This window comes from Thalassophryne amazonica, chromosome 7 (assembly GCF_902500255.1).
Source record: "Thalassophryne amazonica chromosome 7, fThaAma1.1, whole genome shotgun sequence".
NCBI classification, from domain to species: Eukaryota; Metazoa; Chordata; class Actinopteri; order Batrachoidiformes; family Batrachoididae; genus Thalassophryne; species Thalassophryne amazonica.
The window spans coordinates 82,469,060-82,488,493 of record NC_047109.1 but is presented as its reverse complement, the minus strand read 5'-3'; the positions used below and the strand labels follow the sequence as shown (position 1 = coordinate 82,488,493).

The window sequence follows — 19,434 nt, the reverse complement described above, 5'->3', positions numbered from 1 at the left end:
AGATTAAAAAGGATTCGCTGTCTGCCACCTCGCCCTGCCTCCAACAAAGCATCTCCCACATTACACAAACACACAACTCCTCTTTTTTTCATGAGAAAGGCGTGGAGGGCTCAGAAATAAACCTTCTGGGGGTGAAATTGTCATCAAAGCTCAACCTTTCTTTTCCCTCACTCTTGTGAGTTTGTCAAGATTTTTCAGTCAGATTTTGGTCTGGTCCCCCCCCCCCCCCAGTGTTTCAAAAACTTTTTCTCAAATTCTGAGTATTCACACATGTACAATGACATTTTGACCCTTTATCTTTGATTTATTTCTGTGGACAGATTACACATCTTACATAATAACATGTTCGGCATCCACCTTGAAAATTCTCTTTAAAAAATTACACTACAGCTGAAGTATCATGATTCTGAACATTTTCATGACTCCTCTTTGCTGTAATAGGTTAGAATATGTTTAGGTATTAGGACATTGCTTTGAGGACGTCATTGATCATTTTCAATATTGATTACAAATGTAAATGAGTTCATCGCTCTGGAGCAGGTTTTCATCTAGGATGTGTCTGTACATTGCTGCATTCATCTTTCCCTCAATCCTGACTAGTCTCTCAATTCTTGCCACTGGAAAACATCCCCACAGCATGATGCTGCCACCACCATGCTCTGACAGAGTGACAATTGGGTTCTCTGTCACCTCCCTGACTAAGGCCCTTTTCCCCTGGTCACTCAGTTTAGATGGTCAGTCAGCTCTAGGAAGAGTTCTGGTGGATCTGAACTTCTTCCATTTATTAATGATGGAGGCCACTGTGCTCATTGGGACCTTCAAATCAGCGGAAATGCTTCTGCACCCTGCCCCAGATTTATGCCTCGAGACAGTTCTGTCTTGGAGGTCTACAGACAATTCCTTTGACTACATGCTTGGCTTGTGCTCTGACATGTACTGTCAACTGTGGGACCTTATATGTAGACAGGTGTGTGTCTTTCCAAATCATGTCCAATCATCTAAAAACAGGATGCACCTGAGCTCAGTTTTGAGCTTCATGGCACAGGCTGTGAAGGTTTCCCACACTGCTCCCCCTTCCCAAAAAGCCGCATTTCCAACACATCAGCTCATTCAAGCATGACACACTCTGACGCCACAATCCAACATGTCTGCTCCAGCAATAACAGTAGCGAAAGCTGTAATTTTACTGGGGTTTTTTTTCAACACTTCTGTCTATTTTGTGTCCACTTTAATGAATCTTGCACACAGTACTGTCTTACTGCTGTCTGTGAACATGTTGCTGCAATATATATTTATGTATGAAATTCCACATAATATGTTGTTTATCTCCTGGCCCTGCTAATGTTGGCTAACTGGGTAGCTGTTGCTAACAACAGTGACTGGCTACACCATGTCGCAAACTGACCAGTAAATTAAAACACTAATGTAACGTCTGCGTCATCCGTCCTTTTCCAGAAAGTTTCTTTGATGGATCACATTTTTTGTAGCAGTCTATATTCTAAAATCTTGGAGGTGTTTTGACAGGAAGCAGAAAGTTCGACCACATTACACCCATTTTGGCATCTCTTCCTGTCCCTGTGAGATCAGATTTTAAGGTTCTGTTACTAACCTATAAAATTGTTCACAGACTAGCTCCTCCTTACTCCCTATGCTTAAACCCTACGTACCGGCCCGGGCTCTGCATTCTCAGGGTGCAAGGCACTTTGTGTCCCTAGGGTCACAGAGCTTTCTCTTATCATGCCGCTGTTTTGGGGAATGATCTCCCTACATCAATAAAAGTTGGATTCTGTAGAGACTTTCAAGTCCAGAGTTAAGACGCACTTATTTTCTCTTTCGTATGGCTAACATACTGGCGTAGTATGTTATTATTAGGGGAGGTGATGGTCTAGTGGTTAAGGTGTTGGGCTTGAGACCAGAAGATCCTGGGTTCAAATCCCCGCCTGACTGGAAAATCACTAAGGGCCCTTGGGCAAGGTCTTTAATCCCCTATTGCTCCTGGTGTGTAGTGAGCGCCTTGTATGGCAGCACCCTGACATCGGGGTGAATGTGAGGCATAATTGTAAAGCGCTTTGAGCGTCTGATGCAGATGGAAAAGCGCTATATAAATGCAGTCCATTTATTATGCTTTTTACCCTTTTAAATTCATTGTATTAGTAAAGAGAGCGGGCCGCGGCCTCACCTTTATCTAAATTCTGGGTCTTTTATTGAAGCTTAGGGCTAGTGGGTGGCGATCATCTTTTCTTCTGTTTTTCTTGTTACTTAATGCTGACAAATTATACTGTGTTGTTTTTCTCATGCCTGATTCTGTTTTTTTTTTCTCTCTGTTTGAGGTGCGGCTCCATCTGAAGATGGGGGTGGTGTCTAGATCTGCAACCCTCTCGTTCTGTGCACCGGCATGAACGCCCAAAATTTCCTGTATATTTGTTTTGTAATTTGTGTCAGTAACATGGCCCAAGCAGTGGGTCACCCCTTTGAGTCTGGTCTGCTTGAGGTTTCTTCCTCAAATCATCAGAAGCCGTTTTTCCTTACCGCTGTCACCTGTGTGCTTGCTCTGGGAGTTGGTAAGGTTAGACCTTACTTGTGTGAAGTGCCTTGAGGCCATATAAGGCTATATAAATTAAAATAAATTGAAATTGAAATGGCGTGTGGAGAACAAAGAACTTAAAACTGTATTGCTGAACTTTAAACCTGCTTTGTGAGCATAAACCAGCATAATTGTTTGTGAGCCAGTACTTTCGTTACAGGTAAAAGAAACAACTTCATTATACAGCACAGTACAGAATTAAAGTCACACTCGTTTTTATCTCTGAGTGTTGCTCGTACACGCTCACTCTCCATCAGATGATGGGTTTGATTGGTTGACTGTAGGCCTGTGGCTGCAGATAATGCAGTGATGGCGAGATCTGTTTCTGGTGGTTGCAAACAATTCTTCGTTTATCTGGTGGAATTAATTTTCGCTGACTGCTGTCTTGATACTTTACGGTAATCAAAAGCAGGTTGGACTTTTCTGGTGAGAAAGTGAGCGATGTTTTAGCTCAGCGGTAAAAAAAAAAGAAAAAAAAAAAACGCATGATGGCACTTTAAATAACGTGCTGTTTGTTCAGGATGCGTTCTTGTCATCAACCAGAGTTCTGGCTGTACGGAAAGTTGTGTGTGATCGATGTGTGTGCAAACAGTGAAAGGTTGTGGGTCACAGTGGATTTCCTGTTGTTTGTGGTTGACAATCACAACTGAAATAGTAAAAAAAAAAAAAAAAAAAGTGGGCGAGAGAGAGAGAGAGAGAGACAGACCACCTGTTCTCTTCTTCTATCCTGTACAACTGACATGCAGTCACTCACAGCTCAGTAACTTTATTTTACTGTGTCATCAATATTGTTTGTCTATAAGTTCTGCTGAGAGGCTTCTTTAAAGCCAAACCTATTCTGTGTGCGTGTTGGACTGCATCAGGTCTGACCATTTCAGTGATTCTGTTTGTCATGTTTGTGGTCAGAATTTCTTGGTGCAGCCACGAGTCACAGAACGTCCACTGTGGAGGTCTCACTGGAGCATTGTCTTTTTTGTAGGCTAAGATCTAAAAGCTTGAGGCTGTAATTACTGCCAAAGGTGCATCAACAAAGTATTGAGCAAAGGCTGTGAATACGTATGTACATGCAATTTCTGTTTTTTATTTTTAATAAATTTGCACAAAAAAAATTATGTCCAAAAAATTCGTCTTTGCAGCCCCTCTCAAGCTCCATCAGGTTGGATGGGATTTTCAGGTCTCTCCAGAGATGTTCAGTCGGATTCAGGTCTGGACTCTGGCTGGGCCACTCAAGGACATTCACAGAGTTGTCCTGAAGCCACTCTTTTGATATTTTGGCTGTGTGCTTAGAGTCATTGTCCTGCTGAAATATGAACTGTCGCTCCAGTCTGAGGTCAAGAGCGCTCTGGAGCAGGTTTTCATCCAGGATGTCTCTGTACATTGCTGCATTCATCTTTCCCTCAAGATTTGTTTCCCAGTTCCTGCTGCTGAAAAACATCCCCACAGCATGATGCTTCCACCACCATGCTTCACTGTAGGGATGATGCCTGGTTTCCTCCAAACATGACATCTAGCATTCACACCAAAGAGTTCAATCTTTGTCTCATCAGACAAGAAAATTTTGTTTCTCATGGTCTGAGAGTCCTTCAGGTGCGTTTTGGCAAACTCCAGGTGTGCTGCCATGTGACTTTTACTAAGGAGTGGCTTCCGTCTGGCCACTCTACCATACAGGCCTGATTGGTGGATTGTTGCAAAGATGGTTGTTCTTCTGGAAGGTTCTCCTCTCTCCACCGAATAATGCTGGAATTCTGACAGAGTGGCCATCGGGTTCTTGGTCACATCCCTGACTAAGGCCCTTCTTCCTGATCACTCAGTTCAGACGGGCGGCCAGTTCTAGGAAAAGTCCTGGTGGATCCAAACCTCTTCCATTTATGGATGATGGAGGCCACTGTGGTCATTTGGAACTCCAAAGCAGCAGAAATGTTTCTGTAGCCTTCCCCAGATTTGTGCCTTGAGACAATCCTGTCTCGGAGGTCTACAGACACTTCCTTTGACTTCATGCTTGGTTTGGGCTCTGACTGTCAACTGTGGGACCTTATATGTAGACAGATGTGTGCCTTTCCAAATCATGTCCAGTCAACTGAATTTACCCCAGGTGGACTCCAGTTAGCTGTTGAAACATTTCAAGGATGATCAGTGGAAACAGAATGCACTTGAGCTCATTTTTGAGCATCATCACAAAGGCTATGAATACTTATGTACATGTGATTTCTTAATTTTTTATTTTTAATCAATTTGCAAAAATCTAAAAAAAAAAATCTTTCTGATATTGTCATTATGGGGTATTGTTGTGTGTAGAGGGAAAAAAATGAATTTCATCTGTTTTGGAACAAGGCTGTAACATAACAACATGTGGAAAAAGTGAAGCACTATGAATACTTTCAGAATGCACCGTCTGTTGTGAAAAGTGTAAGAACATGGACCCACAACAGGGGGCGCAAATGAACGGACAATGGAATAAGCCGAAAATATAACAATTTAATGTTGTGAATGTGCACAACAGAGCAACAGACAACACAATTGAGATCAACAGTCAAATTAGTCACAGTGATGTGTGAGCAGGCTCGAGGATAGAAGACGCCCGTCCAGAAAAGAGCCGGATCCCACACGCCTTCCACTTCCACCGGACCTGAAGCAACCCTGGAGCCACCAAGCGCTGGGTCCCCAGGTGGCCACTGCCTCCGGCTGTCAGATCGGGTACTGCTGGCAGGAAGAACAGACAGGTGATGGTGGGTGTGTGAACACCCAGCAAACAGTTCAGTATAAAGGTGAAAAGCACCTCCACCTCTCAATCACAATGTTTACGTGCAGATCTTGTTGGCAAAGTACGTAGCCTCCAACCGAGGAGCGGAGTACGCCAGCTCCCCACACACGACTACTCCATACAAACAGGAACGTCTGCATTAATACTAGTATACACAGAAGCAAGGACGTTACTAATGTGATACTTCAGCCTGAGTTGTTTACCTGTTCGGTAGACGATTTCTCGGCAGTGAGGTGAAGATGCTGCCCGGCTCTTATGGAGATGTGATTGGTGATGATGAGTGACAGCTGATGTTGTTAATGGGTGACAGCTGCCACTCCCGGTTGCTCCTGCGCCCTCTGGTGCCTGAAGCCCGCACTTCAGGCAGGGCGCCCTCTGGTGGTGGACCAGCAGTACCTCCTCTTCAGCGGCCCACACAACACTGTCCAGAATACACTGGTGGGATTCTATATCCCATCCAACACTGGAAAAATGTAAAAACAACAAAAAAAAAAAAAAACATGGATGGAATTAAGTGATTGAAAAGCATATTTTTTACATTTGTTTATATTCTATATGTTTTATTTATTTATATTTAGAAATGTAGTATCAATAGGTTAATTAATATGGCATATATACGAGGTCTGTTAGAAAAGTATCCGACCTTTTTATTTTTTTCAAAAACCATATGGATATGAATCACGTGTGATTGCATCAGCCAAGCTTGAACCTTCGTGCGCATGCGTGAGTTTTTTCACGCCTGTCGGTTGCGTCATTCGCCTGTGAGCAGGCTTTGTGTGAGCAGTGGTCCACCCCTCTCGTCGGATTTTTATTGCAAATAAATGTCTGAACGATTTGGAGCTTTGCTGCATCAATTTTTTTCCAGAAACTGTGAGAGACCTCCAGGTGGACACCATTCGGAAAATTCAAATGGCTTTGAGGGACGATTTTATGGGGATTACACAGATTAAGGAGTGCTCCAGCCGGTTTAACGACCGCCCACAGCTGCTGAGAACGCGCCGCGCTCCGAGCGCCGATCGACAGGCTGAAACAACCAGATCATTTCCAACGTGAAGGCTTTGTTGATCCGGGACGTCATCTGACTTACACAAAAATGGCAGGAGACGTGGACATCAGTACTTTTTTGGCACATTCCACTGTTACAGGAGTTTTTTTCATGGAAAGAAAGGCAGACGGATGCCCCACCGTGCTGCTCATGGCGCAGCACAAAACCACCTCCGTGTTGGTCTCACAGGACGGCTTTGAGATGGCTTTCAGACGGCTGACGGTGGATTTTCAGTCGTGTGACTAACCGAGAAATTGAGCATGAGCTGTACATGCCAGAACATGTCCTGTGAGCCTTCACCACGGCGTTGCTTTGCGTCATGCGGCTTCACCGCGACGCACGGAATTCCTTCACTCGTCTGTCTCAATGTGCCGAAAAAGTGTTGATGTCCACGTCTTTCGCAATTCCTGTGCTAATCAGACGACGTCCCGGATAAAACACAGCATCCAGTGTGGAAATGAACGGCACATTCCACTGTTACAGGAGTTTTTGTCATGGAAAGAGGAGCGGAGGAATTCCGCGCGGCGCGGTGGAGCCGCATGGCACAAAACCGTGATGAAGCCTCACAGGACATGTTCTGGCATGTCCAGGCTCATCCACAATTTCTCGGATAGTCACACGACTGAAAAACCACCAACAGCCGTCTGAAAGCCATCTCAAAGTCGTCCTGTGAGACCAACACGGAGGTGGTTTTGTGCCGCGCCATGAGCGGCACGGTGGCGCAATCCTCCGCTTTTCTTTCCATGAAAAAAACTCCTGTAACAGTGGAATGTGCCGAAAAAGTGCTGATGTCCACGCCTTCTGCCATTTTAGTGGAAGTCAGACGACGTCCCGGATCAACAAAGCCTTCACGTTGGAAATGATCTGGTTGTTTCAGCAGGGTGTCAGCCTGTCGATCAGCACTCAGAGTGCGCCGCGCTCTCAGACGCTGTGGGCGGTCTTTAAACCGGCTGGAGCACTCCCTAATCTGTGTAATCCCCATAAAATCGTCCCTGAAAGCCATCTGAATTTTCCGAATGGTGTCCACCTGGAGGTCTCTCACAGTTTCTGGAAAAAATTGATGCAGCAAAGCTCCAAATCGTTCAGACATTTATTCGCAATAAAAATCTGATGAGAGGGGTGGACCACTGCTCACACAAAGCCTGCTCACAGGCGAATGACGCAACCGACAGGCGTGAAAAAACTCACGCATGCGCATGAAGGTTCAAGCTTGGCTGATGCAATCACACGTGATTCAAATCCATATGGTTTTTGAAAAAAATAAAAAGGTTGGATACTTTTCTCACAGACCTCATATATATATAATATATATATACACACGCATAAAATTAACAAGTAATCCAGTAATAATGTATTCATCATATCATTTAAAAAGTTACAGAATAATTAAATAATATAAAATTAAGTAATTATTGATTTATTCATTTTCTATCCTCACGTACTCCAACCAAGGGTCACAGGGGGGCTGGATCTGATCCTGGCAGACACAGGACAGGACACCCGTCTATCCTCTAGACCACACTTGGACAAACACTTTCACACACACCTACGGTCAGTTTCACCTAACCTGCATGTCTTTGGAAGTGGGAAGGAACTGTAGCATCAGAAGGAACCCATGCATGCAAACATGGGGAGATGATGCAAACTCCACACAGAAAGGACCAGGTGGGAAGCGACCCAGGACCTTCTTGCTGTGAGGCAAGAGTGCTAACCACTAAGCAAAGATAAATGTATTAATTATGTTTAAACAATGATGAATATTGTAGAATTATGTAATTACTAAAATTACATAATTACAATGAATACAATCAATACATTTACAAATATTTGTTAATAATAAGTGATTTAACAATAAATACAAAACTACTATAATAATAAATTAATTACAACCCCAATTCCAATGAAGTTGGGACATTGTGTACAATGTAAATAAAAACAGAATATAATGATTTGCAAATCCTCTTTAACCTATATTCAATTGAATACACCACAAAGACAAGATATTTAATGTTCAAACTGATAAACTTTATAGTTTTTGTGCTCATTTTGAAATGGATGCCTGCAGCACATTTCAAAAAAGTTGGGACGGGGCAACAAAAGACTGGGAAAGTTGATGAATGCTCAACACTTGTTTGGAAACAGGTGAGTGTCATGATTGGGTATAAAAGGAGCATCCCCAAAAGTCTCAGCCATTTACAAGCAAAGATGGGGTGAGGATCACCACTTTGTGAACAACTGTGTGAAAAAAATAGTCCAACAGTTTAAGAACAATGTTTCTCAACGTTCAGTTGCAAGGAATTTAGGGATTCCATCATCTACAGTCCATAATATAATCCGAAGATTCAGAGAATCTGGAGAACCTTCTACACTTAGGCGGCAAGGCCAAAAACCAACATTGAATGCCCGTGACTTTTGATTCCTTAGGCAGCACTGCATTAAAAACCGACATCACTGTGTAAAGGATCTAACCTTACCGTGTGGGCTCAGGAACACTTCAGAAAACCATTGTCAGTTAACACAGGTCGTTGCTACATCTACAAGTGCAAGTTAAAACTCTGCCATGCAAAGCGAAAGCCATACATCAACAACGTCCAGAAACGCCGCTGCCTTCTCTGGGCCCGAGCTCATTTGAAATGGACAGACACAAAGTGGAAAAGTGTGCTGTGGTCTGATGAGTCCACATTTCAGATTGTTTTTGGAAATCATGGACATCATGTCCTCCGGACAAAAGAGGAAAAAGACCATCCAGATTGTTACCAGTGCAAAGTTCAAAAGCCAGCATCTGTGATGGTATGGGGGGTGTGTTAGTGCCCATGGCATGGGCAACTTACACATTGTGATGGCACCATCCGTGCTGAAAGGTACATCCAGGTTTTGGAGCAACACATGCTGCCATCCAAGCAACGTCTTTTTTAGGGACGTCCGTGCTTATTTCAGCAAGAAAATGCCAAGACACATTCTGCACGTGTTACAACAGCGGGGATTCATAGTAAAAGAGTGCGGGTACTAGACTGGCCTGCCTGCAGTCCAGACCTGTCACCATTGAAAATGTGTGGCGCATTATGAAGCGCAAACTATGACAGCGGAGACCCCGGACTGTTGAACAACTGAAGTGGTACATCAAGCAAAAATGGGAAAGAATTCCACCTACAAAGCTTCAACAGTTAGTGTCCTCAGTTCCCAAACGCTTATTGAGTGTTGTTAGAAGGAAAGGTGATGTAACATAGTGGTAAACATACCACTGTCCAAGCTTTTTTGAAACGTGTTGCAGGCATCCATTTCAAAATGAGCAAATATTTGCACAAAAACAAGAAAGTTTATCAGTTTGAACATTAAATATCTTGTCTTTGTGGTGTATTCAATGATCAAATACTCATAAATAGATTAATACAACAACTGAATATTTAAAAATACATTCATTATTAATAAAGTAATTAATACAATAAGATATTTTAACATTAAACTCATCAGTTTGTGTAAATGCACAGTGATTCTGCACATCTGTTTTATTGAGCATGTTTTCTAATTGCTCAGGTTGGCTGCCGTCATTACAGGTGATCCCTGTGGCACAAATAAAGAGGCCACACAGTGACACACTAACACACAGTCGGTATAAAAAAATCTGACACAGATATATGCGGAAATGCAAATGTCTTAGAATCAATGGGCTGAATTGAGTACTGTAGTATCTGTACACAAAACATTATGTGGTGCCAGATTTTTTTTTTAAAATTATAATGCTATACTTTAAATATGCAGCCATCAATCATATTGTGAGTAAATTATATAATATATAAGCATAACAGCATCTCTCAGTTTAACTTAAGTTTTTTTCTTTCTTGTGCACATCATTTGTAAGGTCAGTTTTTGTGTACATTATTTCTTTTGCAATCTCCCGTGAGAATTTGCCACCTATGCAAAGCGGTGAGGGGTGTGAGAGATCACAGAGATGGGGGTGGGGGTGACAGGGGATGGCTATTACTGGCAGTGATGAAGGAGAGAGTATTACTGGCAGATATGTCCTTTATGAGCGAGTTAGAGAGGGATTCAAATGAAAGAGGTGACATGAAAGAGGGACAGTCAGAGTGAAAAAGAAGCCAGTCAACCACTTGAAAGCACCTTGAGGGTGACACCTCACATTCTCCGCCTTTTTCCATTTTCAAATATTCCGCATCTTCAGAAGTGTGCCTCCTCATTGTATATCATACGATTTTGTTCATTATTATTAAAGCAAGACGTGTTTGAGAGGAAAATACCTTTGGTTCAGTCTGGTTACATGCATGTTGGAGGGGAAGTACAGCCTGCATGTTCTCACAGTAACACATGACCTCATAGTTGCATATTAATTCATCAAAGAGGTTTTTAATGTCAGTTAATGTGTGGGATTGTCCATTAGGATAAACGCTGAGGTACCGAATTCAATATCCATCCGTATAAGTGGCTCGTGAATTCATTCAGCGTCAGTGGTGGGCACACAGTTAATCTATAAAAGTTATCTTAGATAACCGTTAATCTGCAAATTTAAAATTTTGTAATTACCAGTCAAATCCCTTTCTCCTGCTCCCACTCAGGGTCGCTAATCTAAAAGTTAGCTTTGATAACCGCTAATCCGTTAATTTAAAATTTGGTAATTACCAGTCAAGTCCCATTTGCCTGCTCCCACTCAGGGTCGCTAATCTAAAAGTTAGCTTTGATAACTGCTAATCCGTTAATTTAAAATTTAGTAATTACAAATAAAGTCCCTTTCTCCTGCTCTCACTCAGGGTCGCTAATCTAAAAGTTGGCTTTGATAACTGCTAATCCGTTAATTTAAAATTTAGTAGTTACAAGTAAAGTCCCTTTCTCCTGCTCCCAAAGGGTCGCTAATCTAAAAGTTATCTTTGATAACCGCTAATCCGTTAATTTAAAATTTAGTAATTACAAGTCAAGTCCCTTTCTCCTGCTCCCAAAGGGTCGCTAATCTAAAAGTTATCTTAGATAACCACTAATCCGTTAATTTAAAATTTAGTAATTACAAATAAAGTTCCTTTCTCCTGCTCTCACTCAGGGTCGCTAATCTAAAAGTTGGCTTTGATAACCGGGAATCCGTTAATTTAAAATTTAGTAGTTACAAGTAAAGTCCCTTTCTCCTGCTCCCAAAGGGTCGCTAATCTAAAAGTTATCTTAGATAACCGCTAATCCGTTAATTTAAAATTTAGTAATTACAAGTAAAGTCCCTTTCTCCTGCTCTCACTCAGGGTCGCTAATCTAAAAGTTGGCTTTGATAACTGCTAATCCGTTAATTTAAAATTTAGTAGTTACAAGTAAAGTCCCTTTCTCCTGCTCCCAACGGGTCGCTAATCTAAAAGTTATCTTTGATAACCGCTAATCCGTTAATTTAAAATTTAGTAATTACAAGTCAAGTCCCTTTCTCCTGCTCCCAAAGGGTCGCTAATCTAAAAGTTATCTTAGATAACCACTAATCCGTTAATTTAAAATTTAGTAATTACAAATAAAGTTCCTTTCTCCTGCTCTCACTCAGGGTCGCTAATCTAAAAGTTGGCTTTGATAACCGGGAATCCGTTAATTTAAAATTTAGTAGTTACAAGTAAAGTCCCTTTCTCCTGCTCCCAAAGGGTCGCTAATCTAAAAGTTATCTTAGATAACCGCTAATCCGTTAATTTAAAATTTAGTAATTACAAATAAAGTCCCTTTCTCCTGCTCTCACTCAGGGTCGCTAATCTAAAAGTTGGCTTTGATAACTGCTAATCCGTTAATTTAAAATTTAGTAGATACAAGTAAAGTCCCTTTCTCCTGCTCCCAAAGGGTCGCTAATCTAAAAGTTATCTTTGATAACCGCTAATCCGTTAATTTAAAATTTAGTAATTACAAGTCAAGTCCCTTTCTCCTGCTCCCAAAGGGTCGCTAATCTAAAAGTTATCTTAGATAACCACTAATCCGTTAATTTAAAATTTAGTAATTACAAATAAAGTTCCTTTCTCCTGCTCTCACTCAGGGTCGCTAATCTAAAAGTTGGCTTTGATAACCGGGAATCCGTTAATTTAAAATTTAGTAGTTACAAGTAAAGTCCCTTTCGCCTGCTCCCAAAGGGTCGCTAATCTAAAAGTTATCTTAGATAACCGCTAATCCGTTAATTTAAAATTTAGTAATTACAAGTAAAGTCCCTTTCTCCTGCTCTCACTCAGGGTCGCTAATCTAAAAGTTGGCTTTGATAACTGCTAATCCATTAATTTAAAATTTAGTAGTTACAAGTAAAGTCCCTTTCTCCTGCTCCCAAAGGGTCGCTAATCTAAAAGTTATCTTTGATAACCGCTAATCCGTTAATTTAAAATGTAGTAATTACAAGTCAAGTCCCTTTCTCCTGCTCCCAAAGGGTCACTAATCTAAAAGTTATCTTAGATAACCGCTAATCCGTTAATTTAAAATTTAGTAATTACAAATAAAGTTCCTTTCTCCTGCTCTCACTCAGGGTCACTAATCTAAAAGTTGGCTTTGATAACCGGGAATCCGTTAATTTAAAATTTAGTAGTTAAAAGTAAAGTCCCTTTCTCCTGCTCCCAAAGGGTCGCTAATCTAAAAGTTATCTTAGATAACCGCTAATCCATTAATTTAAAATTTAGTAATTACAAATAAAGTCCCTTTCTCCTGCTCTCACTCAGGGTCGCTAATCTAAAAGTTGGCTTTGATAACCGGGAATCCGTTAATTTAAAATTTAGTAGTTACAAGTAAAGTCCCTTTCTCCTGCTCCCAAAGGGTCGCTAATCTAAAAGTTATCTTAGATAACCGCTAATCCGTTAATTTAAAATTTAGTAATTACAAGTAAAGTCCCTTTCTCCTGCTCCCACTCAGGGTCGCTAATCTAAAAGTTGGCTTTGATAACCGCTAATCCGTTAATTAAAAATTTAGTAATTACAAGTCAAGTCCCTTTCTCCTGCTCCCACTCAGGTTTGCCAATCTAAAAATTAGCTTTGACAACCGCTAATCTGTCAATCAAAAATGTAGTAATTAACAGAAAAGTGCCTTATTTTCTCATGCTCCCACTGAGGGTCACTAATCTAAAAGTTAGCTTTGATAATTACTAATCCACTAATTTAAAACTGAACTGTTAAAATTCTAAATTTTACAGTCTTCTTGCCACCGTGAGGCAGGCAGAGTCCGTGGACATTTTTAAGTCAAGACTTAAAACCTATTTTTATTCTTTTTCTTATGAATTGTTTTTATTTTTTATCCGTTTTATTCTTTTACTTCTGTTGTTAATTATGTATTTGAAATTTTTAATTTTTATTTATTTATTTTAATTTTTTATGTTGAACTATTCTGTGTGAGGTGCCTTGAGATGGATTTTGTTGTGATTTGGTGCTTTATAAGCTGATTAAATTGAACTGAAAATTTAAACCAATAACCACTGAAACATTTTTGGTGAAGCTACTACTAACTGCTGAAAGTAAGTCCCTTCGGCTGCTCCCTTGTTTGCATTCGGGGTCACCACAGCAAATCCAAGGTGGATCTGCATGTTGAATCAGCATTTGAATCTGCATGTTGAATCTGACGCAACTCCACATTACATGGAGAAATGTGGCAGGGGTGGGATTTGAACCATGAACCTTCCGCACTGAAACCAAGTGCACTAACCACTTGCTTTGGATTTTTTTTTTTTTTTAACTTTAAAACCCCAAAGAACAGACTTAAAGAGCTAAAATTTTAATATGTTGTTCCCTTAAACATGGAGGTTCCCAAAAATATTCAGCATGCCAAGATCAGATGATCAAGATGTACATATACATAGTTAAATTGAAAAATTTAATTAGAGTAGGTTAAAATATATAGGGTGTCCCAAAAAAAATATACAACATTTAAAACACTCGGTTTGACCCTTAAATGCTACAAACCTAATCACTTATGTTCCTTTTTTACTTGCGGAGACCCTGAAGTTTATGTTGATGCCAAGCAAGACTCAGGAAAATGCCAAGATTAACCATACTACAGTGAACAAAAATTATTGAGTTTTGGCACCAGACCAAGAGTGTCAAACAGGTGCAGCAACTTTATGCTAGACTGACAAAATGCAGGGCTAGTATTGACATTGGTATGAAATACTTCAACCTTTCAGCTTTCTATCAGCCATAAATTTATTTCATAGACATACAGTAGTGTTCAGAATAATAGTAGTGCTATGTGACTAAAAAGATTAATCCAGGTTTTGAGTATATTTCTTATTGTTACATGGGAAACAAGGTACCAGTAGATTCAGTAGATTCTCACAAATCCAACAAGACCAAGCATTCATGATATGCACACTCTTAAGGCTATGAAATTGGGCTGTTAGTAAAAAAAAGTAGAAAAGGGGGTGTTCACAATAATAGTAGTGTGGTATTCAGTCAGTGAGTTCGTCAGTTTTGTGGAACAAACAGGTGTGAATCAGGTGTCCCCTATTTAAGGATGAAGCCAGCACCTGTTGAACATGCTTTTCTCTTTGAAAGCCTGAGGAAAATGGGACATTCAAGACATTGTTCAGAAGAACAGCGTAGTTTGATTAAAAAGTTGATTGGAGAGGGGAAAACGTATACGCAGGTGCAAAAAATTATAGGCTGTTGATCTACAATGATCTCCAATGCTTTAAAATGGACAAAAAAAAAAAAAAAACAGACGCGTGGAAGAAAACGGAAAACAACCATCAAAATGGATAGAAGAATAACCAGAATGGCAAAGGCTCACGCATTGATCAGCTCCAGGATGATCAAAGACAGTCTGGAGTTACCTGTAAGTGCTGTGACAGTTAGAAGACACCTGTGTGAAGCTAATTTATTTGCAAGTCCCTCTGTTAAATAAAAGACGTGCAGAAGAGGTTACAATTTGCCAAAGAACACATCAACTGGCCTAAAGAGAAATGGAGTAATATTTTGTGGACTGATGAGAGTAAAATTGTTCTTTTTGGGTCCAAGGGCCACAGACTGTTTGTGAGACGACCCCCAAACTCTGAATTCAAGCCACAGTTCACAGTGAAGGCAGTGAAGCATGGTGGTGCAAGCATCATGATATGGGCATGTTTCTCCTACTATGGTGTTGGGCCTATATATCGCATACCAGGTATCATGGATCAGTTTATGGATCCAGTCATGGATCAATATGTCAAAATTCTTGAAGAGGTCATGTTGCCTTATGCTGAAGAGGACATGCCCTTGAAATGGGTGTTTCAACAAGACAATGACCCCAAGCACACTAGTAAATGAGCAAAATCTTGGTTCCAAACCAACAAAAATTAATGCCTCGCAGATGTGAAGAAATCATGAAAAACTGTGGTTATACAACTAAACACTAGTTTAGTGATTCACAGGATTGCTAAAAAAGTAGTTTGAACATAATAGTTTTGAGTTTGTAGCGTCAACAGCAGATGCTACTATTATTGTGAACACCCCCTTTTCTACTTTTTTTTACTAATAGCCAAATTTCATAGACTTAAGAGTGTGCATATCATGAATGCTTGGTCTTGTTGGATTTGTGAGAATTTACTGAATCTACTGGTACTTTGTTTCCCATGTAACAATAAGAAATATACTTAAAACCTGGATTAATCTTTTTAGTCACATAGCACTACTATTATTCTGAACACTACTGTATGATTTGACCATTTTCTTTGCTGATAAAATGTTGCATATTTTTTGGGACAAATCATTTTTAATACTCTAATAATACATTTACACTGTCTTGTCCTCCTCCATCTGTTGTGTGTTGGGGGGTTTGGCTGGATGTTTTTGTGTTGTTTTGTTTTCTTTGCTCTCCAGGTGGTATGCAAACTGGTTTTTGTCTGTGGAGACGGTGCTGGCAAAAGAGTCCTTCACCCTCATCAGCATTATTAGCTGCACCTGTGGATGATGCTCACATGTAAACCTAAAGACTTTCAGCTGAAGCAGATAATGAGATGGCGTTCTGCATTTAAGCCATGAGTGCTTCAAGCAGAATTGCCGGGAACTCGACCTTGTGACGTTCGTTTGTGAGACGCTGAGGACCGCGCCAGGGTTTGACACATCGTGCCTGTGAAGGAGGACGGGTGAGGGACACATGCTGTCAGCACACATCAGAGGTGATTATTGTCTGAATGATCGTTAATAGTAATTTGGCATTTTGTTATGCAGTATAGTTGAACATTGATGAGAATTGTGCAGTTTGCTTCTCACTGCCGTGGCGTACGGAATGATGATCCTCCACCTGTTGTGAGAAGCTGCTCATTTACATAAAGCTTAAATTCAGACCTGAATGTGTTGCTGATAGTGTGTGCCTCTGAGGGATATTTGCTGTAGCTCTGTTGACTTACCTCACCTTTTCCATCCTTCACAGAGTCAGTTTGTCGTGTCCACCTGGGGGGTGTTTGGCGGTGAATCTGAGTCCAGAAGCGCCGAGGCTTCGATCCTTTTGAGCGCTGGAGAGCGCGCCGTCCTTCACTCCACCAGACAAACCACATATTTATGTTGTACACTAATTATTGCACTAGAGGGGGAAATAAAATCGTTTTGTTTGTGGAACCGCTTTCTGGTTATTTAGCGCTGGGTTCGGTCAGACGTTGGTCCGCTCCTCAACCTGCGTCTGCACATAACTCCATCTCCTGGATGTGTTGGTTTCACATATTGGATTAGTGTATAAATTCCAACAGGAACAAATGTATGATTTTAGGGTTTTCAAACATTAGCATGACTATACTGTATTCATGATTAGTATGAATTAACATTAGCAAGTTAATTCTCAAAGATGTTAGCTTATGTGATGTTAGCAGAACGACCTTTATTGGAACTTAACTGGTCTGCTAATGGTTTTCAAAGTTAGCTGTAAAGCCAATTCATGAATTAAGAAATTAGTTTGGTTAGTTAGCTGGTTAGCTGAACTGTGTTCACCATTGCTTATTGTTTGGATATTGTCATTTTACATATAGTGTTTCTTGTTCTGCTCAGCTACTTGACACAAACAGTTACATTCTTTAAAACGGAATATCTGTGAAGCTAAAATACTAAAATATTCAGCGCATGGTTGATTAATGGTTAGTACTGTTGCCTCACAGTGAGAAGGTCCCAGGTTTGTTTCCTATCTGGTTCTCTCTGTGTGGAGTTTGCATGTTAAATGGACTGCATTTATATAGCACTTTTCCATCTGCATCAGACAGTCAAAGGCCTTTACAATTATCCCTTCCATTCACACATACACACTCACACAGCAATGTCAGGGTGCTGCCATGCAAGTCACTCACTACACACCAGGACCAACTTGGGGATTAAGGACCTTCCCCAAGAGCCCTTAGTGATTTTCCGATCAGGCTGGGGTTTGAACCAAGGATCCTCTAGTCTCAAACCTAATGCTTAACCACAAGTCCATCACCTCTCCAATCTCCCCAAAGACAAGTATGTTCTCTCCGTGTTGGTCTGGGTTCACTCCTGGTGCTCTGGCTTCCTCCTACTTCCAAGGACATGCAGTTTCTGTGAATTGGTGACTCTAAAATGACTCTAGGTTTGAGCGAGAGTGTAAATGTGTTTGTCTTGTATGTGTGTCGGACCTGCGGTAGGCTGGCATCCTGACCATGGTGTACCCCCCCCCAAATAGGCTCCAGTAACACAAGAGGGCTATGAGTGAAAACGTTAACACAACTGCTTTTACATGTGTGTTTGTGCAGCCCAGATTGAAGTCATCCCGTGCAAGATCTGTGGTGATAAATCCTCTGGAGTGCATTATGGTGTCATCACCTGTGAGGGCTGCAAGGTGAGATCAGGGCACCACCAGACACACGTCTTGTGTGGAAAACTGACTGGTAACCCGTCGCTTACTGCCCTTCAGGGATTTTTCAGGCGCAGCCAACTTCCTACTGTGTCCTACTCCTGCTCAAGGCAGAGCAACTGTCAAATCGACCGGGCGAGCCGCAACCGCTGCCAACACTGCCGCCTCCAGAAGTGTTTGGCTCAGGGCATGAGCAGAGATGGTGAGACACGCCCGCACTGACATTGGTTCACATAAATGTGTGTTTTCACGCACCGTGTTCTTTTGTGTGCTGGTGTTGATGTGTTTGTTCTTTGCACTCCTCAGCGGTGAAGTTTGGACGGATGTCTAAACGTCAGCGGGACTCTCTGATCGCTGAGGTGGAGAGACACCGACAACAGCAGCAGCAGCAACAACAACAGCAGCAGCAGCAGCAGCTCCACGGTGATGCCCACTCCATCTTAGCCTACCCCAGCAAGGCCCGGCAAGACCGTTCCCCTCAGCTTATTCAGCCAGTGCCTTCGGCCTACTCCTACAGCGGGGAGCCTGACCTTCTGTCCTACACCTCTGATGTTCATCCATACCTTTTGTGCTCCTCGAGTGAGTCGCCGGTGGCAGGCGTGGTTTACAGCATCTCTCCCACATCGAGATCTCAGGGGAGGGGGGACAGCATGGGGCATGCTGATGGAAGAGGTGAGGCACTCGCTTCACTCTCTGCAACAATTGTTTGTACTTCTCCATTCATTCTGGTGCTCTGTGTTCTTCCTTCTCAGGATTTGATTCAAGGCAACCACCTCATGATCTAATGGGGATTCATCCCTACAGCCTTCTGGAGGATCCTTACCGCCTGTATCCTCACTCTGTGCGGAGCATAGGTGAGCACGGAGCAATAGAGGCTGACATGCATTTTTGATATGGTAGTGCTTGAGTTTTGTTTTGCTTTGTGTGTTGTTCAGATGAACTGTGTGCCAGTATCTTGCGCTCCCATAAAGACACCAGCCAGTACAGAGTGGAGGAGCTGCAGGTTCTCAGGTGGAAAATGTTCAGCAGGGAGGAGATCCAAGCCTACCAGAGCAAAGTACACCAAAGCAATTTATGTTTCTCAGTCTTACAGTTCATCTCCCGTAAAACAAACATCATACCTGCTTCAGTCTGCAAAGCATAGACAGTTGACATGTAACCACAAAGAAAAATGGTTGAGAAACAATCTACACACAATTCTTTGATTATACTCCGATTCAAAAGTATTTGGACAGTGACCGTTTGCTTGTGTAGATTTTCAACTTTAATTAAAAGTTACAATTGCCA

At 41.5% G+C, this 19,434-nt stretch overlaps 1 protein-coding gene across 3 annotated transcripts in view; it reads left to right on the top strand.

Annotated features, from left to right (window-relative positions):
- rorc (RAR-related orphan receptor C) overlaps window positions 1-19,434 on the top strand; it is a 79,165-nt gene that overhangs the window by 52,959 nt on the left and 6,772 nt on the right. For all 3 annotated transcript variants that reach the window (XM_034174805.1, XM_034174806.1, XM_034174807.1), the window contains 5 exons: window positions 18,047-18,132; window positions 18,208-18,349; window positions 18,454-18,819; window positions 18,900-19,001; window positions 19,083-19,204. In XM_034174805.1, the coding sequence (XP_034030696.1) occupies window positions 18,047-18,132; window positions 18,208-18,349; window positions 18,454-18,819; window positions 18,900-19,001; window positions 19,083-19,204 (818 nt within the window). The remainder of the gene's footprint in view (window positions 1-18,046; window positions 18,133-18,207; window positions 18,350-18,453; window positions 18,820-18,899; window positions 19,002-19,082; window positions 19,205-19,434) is intronic.